The sequence below is a fragment of the Zootermopsis nevadensis genome, unplaced genomic scaffold, assembly GCF_977971745.1.
Source record: "Zootermopsis nevadensis isolate Lab colony 2312 unplaced genomic scaffold, Znev_1.0 Znev_ptg000022l, whole genome shotgun sequence".
Taxonomy (NCBI): Eukaryota; Metazoa; Arthropoda; class Insecta; order Blattodea; family Termopsidae; genus Zootermopsis; species Zootermopsis nevadensis.
This window is the reverse complement of record NW_028259154.1, coordinates 19,054,714-19,073,099: the sequence shown is the minus strand read 5'-3', so window position 1 is coordinate 19,073,099 and position 18,386 is coordinate 19,054,714. Positions and strand designations below refer to the sequence as shown.

Here is an 18,386-nt window from a genome sequence, read left to right as displayed (position 1 = left end):
CAACGCGGACTGCCTATGGCCACACTGACAAAGCACAGGAAGTTAAGACTCAAAACCGCAAAAGAAAACAGACATAATTCCGTGTGGTTAATCATCCAGTTGACGTATTCAGATTCAACAAGTCTGGAAATGCACGCATAGCGTAACAGTTCTTGAGGCTTGGCTGTTTTTGCTTACAGAGATTCAATTCCTCAATGGAAATATTTGATTCCGTCTTACACAAGTAGCGTAAAACGGGGAGTCAAGCAGACAGACCCAAGTACTGAAGGGCAAACATTCTCCTTTATTTAAGACAGGTGGTACAATCAATTATTACAAAAACCCGGGAGATTACGGGGCGTAAAACGTGTTTCATTTGTCTCTGCAACTTCTTCGAAACAATTTTCGCTCCGATAAATACTTTGAGAGTTACGCTAGAAATGCACAAAAAACCGACGTAATCATGTAAATTGTCTCGTTACTTTCATTTTGTTAGCCAAAACTGTAATGTTGACACATGTAAGTGTAACTCTTCAATCTGTTCAGCGGTTCTGTTATTACATGCAGACAGACAGGCATGGCAAAGCCAATAGGCACACTTTTGTAAGTTCTCCGCGAACGCCTAGAAACCCCAAAGAAAGCAGAAATACAATCCGCCTGGGAAATCGTTCATCTGTCCCTACATGCGGTTTGAAAATGCTGAAGAAAACAGAAATACATACTGAGAAATCATTCATCTGATCCCTTCACAGAATCAAAACCGCTGAAGGAAATTAGACATGCATTCCATCCGCAAAATCATCCAGCTAACCCCGAAGTTAGTCATGCAGCAATGGCAGCCGCCTAGTAGTTAGGTGATTGTACAAGCACTGAGGAATGCACTGTGAATACTATACGACGGAAAGTAAGCAAGAACGAGAGGGGGAAAAACACGTGACATTACTGATAACTGATTGACAATAATAACAGCATTTAGGAGAGTGAAATACTCTCTTTATCTGAAGTATGTCTGCTACTCTTGAAAGGCCGGCCCGCATTCCTTAGATACAACAGACAGTTTCAACGGTTGCGACCCGCGTACGAGCGGTTTTCTACCGCAGCGGTAAAACTACCGCACGTGCACTCACTTCCTAGTGAAACAGTGCGTTCCATCAATGCCGCAGGAAAACCGCTCGTGCTATATTCTTCAAGAGAAGTTCAAATAATTAACCAAGAATTTCAGTTCGGTTTCCTTTGTACGTCCTATACGTAATAACTTGAAATCACTTGAAATATCTCTATAGTGGGTAACTGTTACGCCTATGTGGGCAATGCGTAACGTTTGTCTATGAATATGGGATTACGACAGTCATCTGGTCTTAGACGACGTTAGATTCGCAGAAAGATACCAAAGTTTCGATGGCACGTACTGTCTCCTTCTGCAGAGCGAGCAATGATACCTTCGCCACAGGAACCTCAATCCTCACAACCACGTGTTTCCTTTCAACTCAATCCTAAGGGATTTATAACATTTTATACGTTATTTATCGAATTGGAAACGTAAACTGTCGACAACACTTATCAGATTCTCTCAGCTTAATTAAACGTCTAACCAAGTTTCGAATACCTCGTCCATACCTGGTCTGAGGGTAAACAAGGTTTTTTAGGACAAGTTTTTATTTACAGTCTGAATAAAGATTTGACTAATTTGTTGAAAGGTGACACAAACATGCCAATGTCTAAGCACGTGTGGCAACACAACCGAGTGTTTGTTAATTTTAATCCAAAACCGCTTGCTAAATCATATTTTAAGCCTATTTCATGTACTGGAACCGTTCATAAACCATGTAACTGGATAAAAACGTTAAAAGGGGTATAAATCGTTCCACTTTCCACTGAAGTTCAAGTTTTCCTACTACAGTGTCGCTGATATATGTAATCCACTTTATTGCACTTTGTAATACAGAGTAAATAGTTTTACTCCTATCATTACTCCCACTGCTAATCTCAAGGCTACGTTCAGACCTTCGCATGGCTAAAAGATCTGTCTGCAATCTTAGCGACTATGCACTCGTTCCATATCGCGTTCTTAAACTGTGGGTCAACCCGAGACAAAAATGTGAAACAATAATTCAGAAAAATTACGTACATATGCAAGTTTCTCTACTCTGACGCTATTACGTCTACTATTATGTACTCCTTTCGGAGCGCTTTCTCTAATCTGATATTTTAATTCTTTACGTCGCTGTTCAGAGGCCAACTGTTCTTGGTCAGTCAACTTTCTACGTCCAACCCCTGCAAATCTTCGTATGCTTTTTTCTTTCCTTTCTGTTCTTGTTGAATAAGTTTTTCTGTGTTTACCAATGTAAGTCTTACTTCGCTTTCATTCATTTGTTAAACAGTTCTGATGTTTTAGTTCTTTACCTCGCTGTTCAGAGGCCAACTGTTCTTGGTCAGCCAACTTTCTACGTCCAACCAGCCACTATTATTGTTATATTAACTTCGTAGCACTAAACCTTGTCCAGCTGATTCCACTAACATCCATTCAGAATAAAAAAAATGGAGGAAATGTAGTTCTACTAAAAAAAACTAGACTATAAATTATACTACACGTACTGATTCACCCAACTGTCGCACATAATACGCGGGGGTGGTGCTAACTTAACAAGAAACTCTCCATGAAGATAACACCTATTCGTGGACGCCACGGTACGGCAATTAATATTAGACGTGCGAACCATTGGCTGGCTTCTTTCTTGTCCCTTCTAACACGGAGTCTAAAAAGTGAGAATAAGATTAATCTTACTCAGGACAGAGGCCAGTGAACTAGGTAATGAAACTTTGGGTACCATAAAAGGCGGGTAATTTATTGACAAGCTGCTAGACTATCTTCTGCATCTAAGCTCTGAGTCAGGAAATCGCTCATTACATTGAAACTAATGGTCTGCATTTAAAATGGAATAGATTTAATGCAATACTAACGTGAATTGACCAACAAGGTTACAGCGTACTCACGGTTGACATGGTTGATGTAGTAAGAGCCTATCTGAGGGTCGTATGCCTCTTCCCAGCCCAGGGGAAGTTCGTTTCCGATGCAGTCTGCAAACGTCTGTGGTTTCGTAAACCTGCAAACCACAAATACACATTTATAAAATAAACCCAATAAAGTTCTATAAAACATGAAAACGATGGGAATCATATACATAGACAAACACACCAATAAATTACTCTCAGCATGGCTGTAAAAATACCAAGTGCTCCCACAAATCTGTCGTTTTACGATGCGCTTCGAAGACCACTACACTACAGCTGTGATATTCTTTGTGTAACAAACAAATGAGTACACTACAGCCAGCACAATGAACACTTGCCAAAAGCACACAAAAACGTTCGTATAACCATTTTAAGTTAACCTCAACAAATTCGCCTTCGGAACCCATTCACCAAAATTAATTTATCTTGCTTACCTATAAATATTTAATGTTATCAGCACTCACTAGACACAATAATCTATTATTTGACATGTTTATTTCAGTGGACGCCATCCGTTATGATCCTATTTAACGATTGCAGAGATGTACTTCCAGTTCGGAGGCTAGGAACCCGTGGAGCGTTTCAACCACTACACAATACGATTAAATGGCGCGATGCTAAGCACAAATACAACTTTTCATGTGTCTGTCAGTCATAAAATGGCCAAATTTATCAACTGCATAATAACACACAATTTGCATATGTTTTGTGAAGGAATAAGGCACCACGCTATGGTGACGGAAGGAGGAATGGTGGAATAGCTACTCGTATGCTTAACCTCGACAGCAGGCAAAGGTGAGTGGTCACCACCTTCCGTGTAGAAGGAACGACTCTCCACTGTCCGGCGATCCGTGAATTTAAGGAAGGGAGCTGCCAAATTGTGTGCCCATGGTCAATCAAGCTCCCACGTATTCTTGTGTATTTTCCCGCTTCCTTGATGATAATAAATTCGTGTAGTTTCGCTTTGTACAATCCACTTTTAAAATCGACAGTCACAGAAACTAACGCTGTTGTAGCACGACCCAAAAATTTAACATCGTTGATACCATCGCCATTTCCATCCAATTATAATTTTCGTAAAAGTCACTCCCACAATTAAAAATTACTTTCACTGGAAAAAATTTCAAAAACACAACACACATTTTCCGCATGCTGCTAACTGCACGACCTTAAAATGGCTTTTAAAGAGTGTCGGCTGGTTTCAGCTGGATCAGGGCAGGGTCCATTTGCGACATCGTATGAACACGGCGGTGAACGTTGGGGTTTTATAAAAAACGGGGATTTCTTGACCATCTGACGACTGTCAGTTTGTCAAGGAGGACTCTTTCATGGAGTTAGAGGCAGAGAATGTAATTCTTTAAATTCTTTCTTTAAAAACCTGGGACCATCGTCAAGAGTTGTACTACAGTTACAGTCTTTTGTGTTTTGTTTTGTAATGTTAAATAGCTTAGTTTGTGAAATAAGTCCATTTCAAGACGAACATTCTTTTGATTATGTGTAGCCTCAGATGTGTTGTACCTCAAAGGGTACAAGGCTTTGCCGGCTTTTGGAGCAGTCGGCGTGGCTGCCAGGTAGGCGGGGGAGGCTGAGGAATGCTGGCAATGTGTCCCTACAGCTTCCGCCCCTCACATTTGTACGCCTGCTGGCAGGCCCCCGGAAGGATGAGACAAAAGCGAGGGGCGGCTGTCTAACCACCCCACCACATTCCATTCCTCCCCTCCCCATTCCTCATTCAGCAATCTTGCATACGTGGGTCTGTGGATCTCTTGTGGTATGTAGCTCTCTGCAGTAATATATGCCTCAAAATAAAAATATTCCGTCATGTGTTCCGTGTGGACAGTGGACGGTCGTGCCACATCTCTTGCTTGTAGATGCAGCATCACAACATGAAGAATCGGGTTCAATCCCGGGTGACTTCATCTGAGATTATTGGTGGACGAAGTAGCACTGGGGCAGGTTTTTTTCCCGACTTATTCAACTTTCCCTCATAATTTCATTTAGTTAATCCACCGCCCCACAAGGTGTGCTATAGCCCTGACGAAGCAACACAATATCATACCCTCGGTCCTAAGACACTTGGCTGGTCTCAGAATAAAGGTAGTTAGGTTTTGGTTCTGTGGATGACGGAGATGAGCAGCTGTGTTTTATATCTTTGCGTGGTTCTGCACATGGTGTGTATTTTGATTACAATGTAATACACATTTTTTGTTACCAGACCCAAAAGTTCAACACAAGATCCCTCCACGGAACATAGTACACTCGTTGGATGACATTCATGTCCGTGAGATCCGGGGTTCTAATCTTTCCTGTCTCCTTCAGTTCATAATGTATAACCACCATCCCATCACATCATCGGGGAGGAGGATTCTACCGAAATTTTAAATCGTCACTTTCGCTGAGAACAAGGTGACAAATACAGAATGTGGCGCCTTTTATGAACCTGAATGCTCATTACCACGTTTAAAAAAGCCGCCAACATTCCAAGCCCAGAACAAGAAGAATCCAGTCCATACCCTCATAGATTAATATCCATTTTCATTTTGTAACAGTTCTTTAAAGCTGTCCATTTCCTTCAGGTTTTCTGACCAAAAATGTTGCGCTCATTTGATTGAGTTGACGTTGTCTGACTTGCATGCTACATTCCCCACCCGTCTCATTGATTTTATTTTCCTATTAATATTTGAAACTCCTTATTTTTCAGTTTTCTCCTGCCTTCAGTTACTTATTCCTTTTTGGGTCCTAATATTCTCCTACGCGCTCTGTTCTCAAACACCCTTAATATGTGCTTTTCCCTTAATGTGAGAGACCGTTCTTTCACATCAGAGCAGATGCCGGTAAGTCTGTGTTTTGCTTTTCTAGATGGAAGGCGGGAAGACAACTCTGAACTGTGTGGTTAACCGTATTTGATGTGCTTCATTTCTTCATTTCTTGATCCAGAGTGTGGTATATCCCATTCAGTTTCAATTCACTGAACGTCACTATTATATAAACGCGCGCGCGACTTACTCATTGCCCTGACGATGGAAGCGCCTCTGAAACGTCGGTAAACTTCTAACATTCTGCACTACATAACATCCAAGAGGATAGTCATCTTTGTGGTAAATTGCTATTTTCTTCTTGGTGAAGTGGGTTTTCATTCAGTGAACAGTCGAACACACATCCGTGGACTCAGTGTTCATTTCATATGCAGGAAGGTTTTTAAGAACCAGTAGGTATGACAAACTAATGGTCAAGAGGGAGTACTATTCTTATGATGCAAAGAATGTGGCGTAGTTTAGAATGTTTTCTTCCTTTTTTTTCCCTTCTGTTTCAAATGCGGATGTCTGCAGAATTCGAGGAATGCTAAGCGAATAGAATTCCTTTTCTTTCAGCCTCCCGTCTTTGGTTTGCTGGAACCCGAACTTCCCGCGGGCGCAATAAGTAAGTCGGCGAGGGGAACTTGCAGACACAAACCATTTCGCGCAGTGGCAGCTGTTTACATTGCTTGCTGATCCAGCAACATTTCTTTTTGCGAGAAATAGGTTACCAGTGATTGGAAATAAATTCACTCCAGGCTTGCGTTCCTAGGAGTTATGTCTCCCGTTTCTGATGTCTAATTTAAACACCTGCCTCACATTTGTGTGGAAACGAAACTTTCGCCAACGATAGTCGTTTTAGCCCGTGGGATTATGTTAAGCAGTGTTGTTTTCCAGCAACTATTCTTTGTATTCAGGCCTATTCCGTGTCAAATTCCAAGACTATTTGTTGCCGAATGAGATGGTAGGTTCATTACGTATGATGGATTGGAAACTGTTTGGAAGGCAACGGTCATAGCGTAGAGCAAGGTGCTCTGCAGGCTCTAGAATGACTGCGGAAAACCACGAAATACCATTTAGCGTGCCCGGTGTTCCTGGAACCGGATATGTGCCGAATGCAAGCCACTTGTTACCGATACACCATTCTAGCCTTGTTTTCCTTTTTTCAGAATGAGCTGTCACCATTATCACTTTCTGTCCGAGATAACATTGTTCAGCGGCCAGAAAGTATTAATACTACCTTCCCATCTACTCCTAAGTCTCCCACGTAATCGCTTGCCTTCTGGGGTTCCGATTAAAAATGTGTATGCATTTTCCACCCTACTACGATCTACATGTCCTGCCAATTTCATCTGCCTTAATTTGATCTTCCCAATATGTGGAGATGAGTAATTGTCTCCATCCTCCTATACTACGAAATACAGGACTATCTAGCATATATATGTAAAGACAATCCACATACACATACTTCTAATTGGGTGTAATAATGATTAGTCTTGAAAAGCAGTGAATGATGCAACTGCTTTAGATAAAAACCAAAAAGGCTTTGAAATAAACTGTTAAAGAAAAGCACATAATGCAACTTTTAAATCTTAACATCGCCAATAAAACTAAAAAAGGTCGGAATCGACCAACGGTTCACTGCACAGTCCGATGTCCGAGGACTGAACTTCGGACATTGGAACTGGACCTTAAAATCAAACTCCTTGCAGGAGTTCGTGTTAGATCAGTATTACAATTAACTGCAGGTGTTTTAACACAAGGTACATACGATTAATTTGTATGCGACAGTGGATGATCAATGGAAACTTGACGGAAATAAGTTGTAAGGATATTATCTGAACCTTGACAAAACTGATTCAAAACAGGATCCAACAGTGAGGTCCAGAGACTACAGCGATGCATCTTAGGTTCCACACAGTGAATATGGGACTGCTACACTATCGTGAAATCGCAGATACTGCTTAATTCCTTTTTCAGAAAATTTGTGCACACAGACGCATACAAATTTTTGGTTGGAAAATCTGAACTGAAGAGACTTTAGGCACCGATGGGAAAATAGTATTAAAATTGACTCGTCTAGCTCAGGATAGAGTCCGGTGGCAGGGGCTTCTGAACAAGAAAATGAACCAAGGAGTGTTACAAATGACGTGGAATTGCTTGACTAACTGGTCGACTACTAGCTTCTCAAGGAGTTAGTCAGTTACGGCTTTGGGATGAAATCCAGTGGCATGGCCCTCATGAAGTCTTGTTAATCACACAGCAAACAGTAGCAATTCGTATCATCATTCATACTGTCACGCTATAAATAAACAGGCAGTAGCAGTTTTGTTTTGATAATTTCGTAACATCCTCTGTATTAAGACTGATAATAAGTGCGATTGGTTTTATATGCAAATATATAGTCTTGAGGTTGAGAGGTCGTGTGCGTAGCTGAATATCATTCCATATTAATGCAACTTATCACATTTCATGACGCACGTGTTAGGAAATGACGTGCGGTATTACCAAGTCACGTAAGATAACCCCATTCTGTAATTATTCATGCTATCAGTTCATTGGCTGACATTTCTCTCTCAGGGAATTCAAGCCGTACCTACGTTTACCGCATGCAACAAATATTGAAGATATCTCATTCACATCCTTAGTCGGGATTAGTGCTTCCAAGTCACGATCGGTAAAGTATACAGATGACATCGCCGATGTATCCGTAGCCAACAAGCACATGCAAAATTCAGTCTGTCTAACGAAATCTCCAGCAACAAGGGTTAAGAAATAAGGGATTTGCCTATGTATCAACTGCTTTTTCGATTGTGGTCTACTTGTTGTTATGCCGTGTGGTCTTGTCGGTAAAGTAAAGCAAAGTTTGTCCCACTATACGCCATGTAGGCGTTTGGGGTGAGTGGAGGTATAGCTCCTCTCTTCCTTGACCTCGGCACTAGATGGGGGTGAGTGGTCAGCATCACGCCCCGGCCGGCTTTACCCCCGGGAAAGGACCCCGGTACCCATTGTAGAGGAGGCTGGGTGGGCCCCAGAGCCGGTCTGGACGCAGGGGCTAGATGAATCGGGGATCGAACCCCGGTCGTCCAGCCCGTAGCTAGTCACTATACTGACTGAGCTATCCCGGCTCATGTGGTCTTGTCGGTGGTCACCAAAATTAAGAGGAAAGTGCTGCCTCCACATAACCTGAATTGTTGAGAAGACAACAATCGACATCTTCACCGTCTCGCCTTAATGACACTCTCACCTTTGCGCGGTTCATCTACTTTTCTGAAGACGGGTCACGGGAGAAACAAGAAATGTAGCTGTTGTGATGTTGAAAACCATAAGTCGCTTGTGCCTTCACAGCACCCTGTCATGCGGTGAGCGGGCTTTCAAGTATGACTTATTAACAAGACGGCACCACAGCTAAACGAGGAAATATTTCACTTCCACGTCAAGTACAAATCAGAGAACGATATACGATTTTACCACCCTCGAAGCCAGGACGGCTCAAAAGAGTTATATTATTTGTGCTGACGATGCGCAGAAGCCCAGACGGTCGCTCCACTGTGGACAGCTCTGGCGATGCAGTGGGGTGTCAACCCCAATTTCCACCCCTTCGGTTACACCACTGTCAGAAATTGTAATTTTTCCAGGAAGTACCCTGAAAAATGAAACAATCGCAGTTTTCCCCTTCCCTTCCCTTCCAAATCAATCGATAACTGCAGGCGACACAGCGTCGTTAAAGAACCTACAAGCCTACTTCCACAGTCATCTCCTGCTGGTGACTGCCATATTCTGTGAGAGGCAGGGCAATTTGCTATGTGCATTATAAATATACGGTGTACAACGTGTAGTCCAAGCAGGTGATCTTTATGCTTAGCTTTGCATTGTGGGTCAAGGCAGTGACCGGCCTTGTCAAGAGTCACTCATCAAGAGACGCAATCTTAAGCTGTTGTGTTGGATGTGTGACCTCCATCAACTGCTTTCTGCCTTGGGTTGGATCTCTAACAAGGAACAAGCGAAGGTTTGGTGCATTACATTCTTCAGAGGATCCTTTTGAAAGTTTAATAGTCGGTAAACACTTCACAGCGTACCACAACAGTGAAAACACTGTATATTCAAAATTGATTGAGCACTGAAAGATTTGGAAAATGCTGCTACACAAGGAACACATTTTTTCCGGGATCCAATTTTGTTGCGACGGGAATACAAGGGTACGTTACAGCGATCAAATCAAAGAATCGGAACGTATAGCACACACAGGAGAGATCACGAACTTGAGTCACAAAACGGAAGGTAGGAGACTTAGGCAAAGACTACATTCTGATTCCATACGCCAAGGGTTCTCAACCCGCCTTCGATCTTAATGTTAGCAGCAGCATTTTAATAAATTATGATTATGTTACAATAATTTGTCATTTATAACCCAGCTGCTTGCCAAAGGGTAACAAACGTTGACTATGGACCCAAATTTTAAAATATTGAGAAATAACCCGTCAAATGTCTAAAGGCTGGGAATTTATTGACCGCCTGAGCGAACATCGAGGGACAGTCTGCTGTGTAGTAAGACGCATAGCACCAGTTCAGAACATACTGGCCACTAGTAAGTATGCTTGTGTAGTACCACTGTAGAGTAAATAGTAAATGTTTTTGCTTAGGTAATAGTTACTGATCTTTCTTCCCTTCCAACTTCCTGCATACCTTGCAAGTGTCAAAATTACAGTCGCAAACTGTAATTAGTTATTTATCTACATATTTTATATGAGTAAAATACACAATGAAATACAGTCAAAATAATTCTGAATTAAACATTTGTTCTGGTACACATTTAACGAAATGAAACGAAAATGTAGTATGCTCTAGTAGGTAAACCCGAACCAAAATTAAATTCTAACCACAACTCTCATTTCTCGTGTGCAACATCAATCCTACTTCTCAAAACACACAGCATTCTCACGGCCAGACGTCAATATATACAGAATGCGACATCCAGAGCAGAATTTCCCCAGACTTTGTTCTATTCGTAATGAAAGGTGTCAGAGTATGTTCTTCATGCACGTTGTACGACATAATACACTGTCACATTCCATTTAGAATGCTAACCTATCATTAAGCTAATTTAGACTGGCAATGTGACTTAGAAGTCTACACCGGTCTTCGGCGTAATCATGAATTCCTACGCATTCCATGCCATTTCCCGTTACGAACTACACAAGGCTAAGTAACTTGTAACGACTCGACACTACTGTAGTACCAACATGAAAGCTCACTCAATGAGGCAGTCTTTCTTGCGAATCTAATAGTACCCTCAGCTAGCCAAGAAATTTTCCAGCTTTTATGGAATCCCACCGTAATAGCTGGCTGATGGACCCTTTTCTGATTGACTGGCCCAGTCGATACCTCACATCCTACGTTTTTAACGTCACTTTTAAATATTATCCTTTAATCAACGTCTTGGTCTCCCAAGTTCGGAAATTGCTGCCAAATTGTTACCAGAGGTCTTAAGGCAGAAAGCTGTATTTTATTTTTCGCTTTTAATCTTTAAGTACCCAGACAGATAATTCACCAAGAAAATAAAATGTAAGCGTGGGACATATATTCATCCCGGCTCAAATTTTTAGAAATGAGACCTAAAATTGGCTTTCTTCCAACTGATCTCTCTACCCACGAATAGTGAAAATGTTTCCTTCACCATACCCTCCAACGTGTCCTTGCCGAAAGGGGTGATGTAGCCGAAGCGGGAACCTAACAATCCACTTACCAAGCAGATTTTCTCGTTGACGCCTCCTATGAAGATAACTTCTTGCGCACGCTGAAGGCACAGGGATTATTTATCTGTCTTTAGAAAGGGGCTGATAATATCAAAAAACAGTTTTCAATTCACTGAACAACAGCCAACAACAAACCTCATAAAAATAAGTATTTACTACGCGTGTCTTGATATCAAACATCAGACACATGAATAAAAATGGTAAAACACTGCCCAAGGCCGGGTGCGGTCTTCGGAAAGAACTTGACCGACCCACGAGGAAATTTTGTGTGGCAAGAAACTGTGATGTAAAGTCCACTTAGGGCGCATGTTAGCTTCTTGCTACTGTAAACCGAATAATAAAAAGAGACTCGCGAAAAATGCAAACCCACCCCGAGTTTATTCAAACATTGCTATGGTAATACACGATTCTGCTATTATAAGCAACATAAAAGTGACTCGTGACAAACGCCAACTCGTTCCGAGTTCATTCAAAACAATACAGTAACAATAGGCCCACAGGAATCAGCTTACAAAATCGATTATAACTTGTAAGCCGGTGTGTGACTGAAGGAAACTTTAGAGTGGCATCTCTTGAGATCGGTGTCGGCTTCTTTCAGACCAATCAATAAAGTACAAATGTAATTTATCTTTAATATAAGAATGTTCATCATCATTTTTTACGGTCAGGCCCTCTAACCAGTTCCAAATCCCAGTGTTCAAGCAGCTGAACACCGTGCACAATTCAATACGAGCGGCCACTGCGTGTGTCCTTGATAAACTAACAGTCGCTCAGCTAGTCAGATTCCCCGCCTTTAGTTTAACAGGAAAAGTTAATTGCCGTGTACACCCGAGGCCCTGCGTACAATTTCATAACATGCTGGTGTCTGACGGTGAGGAGTTGTTAGCTCCCGCCCAAACCTCGAGTTGTGGGATCACCCCTTGTCAGCTGTCCACGACTACTTATTTAGTATATTCGCGGCTACCATCCATATCCGGAGACCGTCTATCCCAAACCTATGGTCGCGTCATGTCCTGGTGACAACGGACACACTTAACACGGCTAATAGTATATGTAGCAGCAAATTTCCACTGCAATTACTGGGTGCAGGCCTGTTCATAAAAAGTGAATCACGTATGTTTTGACAATGATGAAATCTATCCAAAGAAGCCTACAATTTTTCCTTACTGCAGTTGAAATATCCCTCACTCGGGGTACGCTCTTCGCTGAACAGAATTCCTCCCGTGCATTATAGTTCCTGTTGTCCCAATGTTCATAACCGCTGCCACATAAGTAACCACCTTAACCTATCCCGTGTCAGTTCAGGCTTGCACAATGTATTCTATCAAAACAAGTTCAATGTTGAGATCTGCGGTTTACTCGGCGGTGAAAATATGGACTATGCTCGGGTTTATGAAGCCGTGTAGCCTTGTAGGTGGTTACCAACCTTTCGGAACACATCGCCTACATCTCCTGAGTAGAAAAGGGGTTCTCTAAAGCTGGAGGCGATGAACGACAGTTCATAAGTTTAATGTTATCCACCCATGCCGAAGTATCCCAACCGCAATGCAAGAAGTTTCTCGTATCTATTTCTTCTACTCCATGCATGCTACATACCCAGCCCACGCCTTGACTCTAGACTTAATCGCGCCAGAACTCTAAACGATGAGCACAATTTTCTCATGGCTCTTCAAGGTCCGAATGATCTCCTAAGCACCTTGATCTCAGGTCAATCCTCAATCTCATCTCTCCCCAACCTGTGGCCCTACGAGGAGTTCGGACATTGAAGCAGCCACGTGGTAACCCCGCTCGCCCACACCGCAACAGCCCAGGCCTGCCCACGTAACTTGGGTAGCTTCGGACAATCGCCGAACACCTCCGGGCTTGTGGACTGGTGGAGTGAGTGTCTGTATGTATCTATTATGGGCCGACACGACTTTATCTCCCTGATCAGTGTTAAAACACGCACGCAGCAAAATTCGATATAATTTATTCGTTTGTTTAACGACACTGTCAGTAACTCACACTATGAGATGGGAAGAAATGTTATAATAAACAATGAATTGGGAAGGACGTGCAAGAAAATAGTCGTGGCCTAATTTAGGATACTATGACGGCATTTTCCTGGAGGGACTGAGGAAAACCACAAAAATATTGTCAGGACAACCTCTCTCAGCACGGGGATTTGAAGCCGGGGCCTTCCGAATAAGAAGCAGGCGTGCCAGAAGCATCGTCCGGGGTCCACAGTAATTACGTCAATCTGACTTGTTCTTGTCAATCACTTCAGGCTTCTTTCCGTCTATAAGAAAGTTCTATTTACCTAAAATCTTGTGTATGTAACACCGGACGAGTAGTTATTCGCGGTATCATCCACAGCACAGATCTGTGGTGTCAACGCACCAATCACAACATTTTAGGAAAGAAAACAACTGTCAGCAAGGAACTACACTTGCTTACGTCACTGAACGGAAATCACTGTCCTTTAGAGTGACATAATTCGGTTGTAATATTATCCTCTTAATGTGGACAATTTCGGAATGCACTTTTTGATCAATTAAAGACTAAACCCTCTTTTCAAACACTAAAGACATGGATTATTATCATTGTCACTTCAAATGCCCTACAGTATGACGAGGTATTCATTCAATTCGTGACCTGCCAACGTGTTATGTCCGCCCCGCGTGCGTTTTTAATTACGTATCAACCTGCGTCACAAAAAAAAAGCTGCCACCTAAATTAAATTTCTGAGCGAATACAAACAACTATTCATTACATTTGAGAACATACTGAGCAATACACGAACCTGCTTGCGATAATAACATTTTCATTAACTGCCAAGAAGTTACAAAAAAAATGTCGACATTTGTAATTCAGCGGCTCGCGATTCATTACTAATTATTAAAAACACTAGTCCTAAAAATAAACATGGTTTCTCACTCAGAGAGGGAGGAACACAGATTGCAGGTGTTTGAGAACAGGGTGTTGAGGAGGATATTTGGGCCTAAGAGGGAAGACGATGGGGCGTGGAGAAAACTGCACAATGATGAGCTTAAAAATCTGTTCTCCTCCCCCAATATTGTCAGGGTAATTAAGTCGAGAAGATGAGATGGGCGGGACATGTAGCGCGCATGGATGGGACAAGAGATGTGCACCGGGTATTGGTTGGTAAACCTGAGTGGAAGAGACCGCTGGGGAAACCTAGACGTAGATGGGAGGATAATGTCAGGCGGGATCTATGGGAGGTAGGAGTTGAAGGAGACTGGATGTTGGTGGCCCAGGACAGGGTCCGGTGGAGGGCTTTGGTTAAGTCGGTGATAAACCTTCGGGTTCGGTAAGCCATCTAGTTAGTTAGTTAGTTAGTCCTAAAAATATGTTGTTACTAAACTTTAAAAAAAAGCTTACATGCCTAGGGTAACAAATTCTCCAGGTCAATTGAGTGCGGCATTAACAATTAATAGATTTCGCTCGTAATGTTAACAAATTATAAAAGATACATTAGAGCCAGCTGACATCAGCTGAGCCACAATCAAGTTGCGAAAGACATTTTTCTGCAGTACAGTAAAAGGAGGTTGTACCATACAACTAATTACATTACACGTTATGCTAACATACGCCGAATGGCGCATACCATAAATGAGTTCAAGGCGGATATTAAAGCATTCGTAAGGGAATGGGTAAATTATTTATACTGTTGTCACTACGAAATACCATGTTGCCAAGCATCAGAGTGAAAGTCAACAAACGTTTGCCGTATGGCTGGAAAACATGAATGGATGATGCAGGTAACTTCCATGTTAGCGGCTAGTCCTTCCATTGCGGAATTCCACGGACAACACAAGGCCAAAAGTACCGCATGAAAGGGGTAGAACTGTTTGTTTTAAAGAATCGTCTTCATATCGGTTGCTGCCGATCTGTAAAGTTATAGATGAACGACTATTTATTTTCCACAATAAACAATTTGTACGGGCACGTACAGGTTTTGGACTTCGGGCAGTCTTGCTGTTCCTACGAAATGAATTATATATACAGCGAATCGACATGCGCAACACGTGCGTTCATACATCGCTGCCAACTTCAGTAAATAAGGAACCATGTTCCGAAAATAACATTTCTGGAAACTCAGAAGACGCCAAGCTGTCTCAGACACCTTCAGACACAGCTCAAGCGACAAAATACTACAGAATGGAGAAATGATACAATAAAAACAAACACTGTAAAAACATTACGAACGTTCAACCACACAATTTCACTCGTTTGTAAATATTACAGTCTTATTCAATGGTTTACTTGTACGTACCAGTCTTTCAAAGTATTTCTGGGAAACAACTTATCAGATCTACAATTTAATGCCATCCTACGTCAAATTTACGTTAATCTGCAGCATAAATATTAATACCATCAGCAATAACAAAACACCAAAGTTATAACAATAATAATGACAGCTCTTCAAAACGTCTCCCGGACTTACAAGGGTACGACAATCGGTCGACTTTCAATAACCTTGCAATAGAATCAAGAGTGCCGAGGTGGCTGGAAAATCATAACTTCTCAACCAATTTTATTGTTTATAGTCTAAGCAGTTTATTAAGAATGCCAGCAATGCATATTTCATAATTCTGCGCCATCCCACATTTGTATTTAAGTTGTCCTGCAATGAAGTACTTTCGTTAATCATATCAACGAAATAGTAATCATGCACCATGTCATAAATCCTAACACACAATAAAATACTTCACAATATGCCGCCAGACCAACATCTTTGCTGTTAACCTTAAATATCCTAAATTTAATCCGATAAACCAAAACATAATATTCATACAGTACTAGAAGTGATCTGTTAAGCGTACCGTTTTGAAATAACATACACAGCATGAGATTCTACCATCTAACATATTACCGAATTCTTTCCCAAAAATGTTTACACTAAACTGCCACGAAATATCACTTAAACGCCTCGCACGTACTGTACAATACTCATGTAATAATCTGCAACTAAATCTCGCGTTTTTTCAGGGAGATGGCAGCACACGCATTCACCGTCCAAACCAAAATTAATGCAATTTTATAATAAAATACACAACCTGGGAGATATTGTACGCAATGTGTACATTGAACCTTTTAAACTAGTCACTAACAAGACATTCATAACACTTCTCACGCTGTTAGAAACGAATTTTACAACATCAATTCAAGAAACATCTCAGGAATTTAGGGTTTTGACGTGGGGCCCCGCAGGGTGAAGTCTCCTTACCTGTCCCGTGGGTCAATCCACGTTGTTTTCTTGCTATTGTGATCGATGAAATATATTTTCCCGTCGTAATCCCTTGCAAAATCCCATCCGTCGGGTAGAGGTATCTCTCCATTTCGTCTCCTTGGCATATTTCACCACTTAAATCCATGCAAAAGTATAGCAACTGGCAACACAACTTTAGCTACTCGCCATATTGAATTCCTCATAATGTGTGTATGTGTGTGTATCTGTGTGAGACATCTGACGTCACCTTTACTAGCCAATCGGCAACCAGATGCCTTGAGAAAGGAATGCGCGTATTAACATAACCATGAAGTAACTTGAATGACTTCTATTTGGTCCTCAAGCCCTTGCATGGCACACTGTGAGAGAGAAAGATAATATTCGAGTTTTACATTGCGTCGGAAACGAAAGCCATTGCGAGATTTGGCCGGAATGAAATGCCGCGGTTCTATCCAGTTTTTTACCAAACAGGAAGAAAATGTATTTACTGCATGACGTGATTTTTATTGAAAACATTAAACAATCTACGAGTCAAATGCAGCTATAATAAAACTAATATATCAACCCCTCATCCTAAGCAAACGTATATCACTTGCTTAGCAACGCAATATTACAGCTTATCTCCAAGTAAAACAGCGGGAACGAATTTTTTTTCGTTATGTACACAAAGTTTTGCATGAGGCTGAGACCTTGAGGTCATAGCCGCAAAGTTGGTCAAGAAATTCCTTTTATGGAAGCCGAAGGTTCATTACCGCGATGACAGCCCACCACTCGACCACTTCCTGTCAATTTCATCCAGTTCACACCATATTAGTTTTCTTTCCATGTTTTAATCTATACGTCTCACGTGGCAGACGAGAAGCCTATTAGCTGTGGTCTTCAAGTAATGGGTTATCTCCAAAGTATTCGATAAATTTAAGTTTTATACATATTTGTATTAAATGATGTACACAGTTACGACCATAACGTAAGTGGTCCCCACACGTGGCACTTCTTCTCACATGAAACGATTTTTTAATTAAGATTTGAAAGACTCCATTCTTGGGCCCAAAACTTCATCAAAACATCAACCACAAATCTTTATTATAAAAGAAAATATTAAACACTGACTTAGATATGGCATAACAAAAACCTAAATCTCAAATAATTTAGGTATACAAATACTTTCTAGGTCACATAGGGGTTGGGGGTAACTTGTGGCATATTTCAAACTACTTTATGCTCCCAGATTCCAAATGGATGTATTGACAAAAATCAGACAGCATGATGAGCTATATCCCACACAAATTAAAGAATGTTCCTTCAGTTACAACTCTGTACCACTTTAAAATAAAATATTGAATATATGCATGTTACACACTAATGTACCTTTGACTTTTGACACGTAAACAAGGAAAAGACATGTCACAGGCAGTGACTCAAATCAGGCCTTCAATACAGTACCCAGGAATTCTACGCAATGCTAAAAATATAAGGCCAAGATTTGAATCTGGAACCTCCTAAAAATGAAAATAAACAGCACATTTGGCCACAACATTCAATGTCAATCTATAATCTCTGTAGAATGCCAAGGTACTGTTTATATAATAAATAATGGAAAACAACCATCTT

The 18,386-nt window shown here is 41.3% G+C and overlaps 1 protein-coding gene across 2 annotated transcripts in view; it reads right to left on the bottom strand.

Annotated features, from left to right (window-relative positions):
- kibra (WW and C2 domain containing protein kibra) overlaps window positions 1–17,055 on the bottom strand; it is a 53,582-nt gene extending 36,527 nt beyond the window's left edge. The window contains exons 1-2 of one of the 2 annotated variants that reach the window (XM_022073275.2): window positions 16,773–17,055; window positions 2,974–3,083 (exon numbers count right to left, since the gene is read on the bottom strand). In XM_022073275.2, the coding sequence (XP_021928967.1) occupies window positions 2,974–3,083; window positions 16,773–16,900 (238 nt within the window). In that variant the 5' untranslated portion in view covers window positions 16,901–17,055. The remainder of the gene's footprint in view (window positions 1–2,973; window positions 3,084–16,772) is intronic. The other variant, XM_022073276.2, reaches the window with a different exon arrangement.
- Window positions 17,056–18,386: the final 1,331 nt, after the last annotated feature.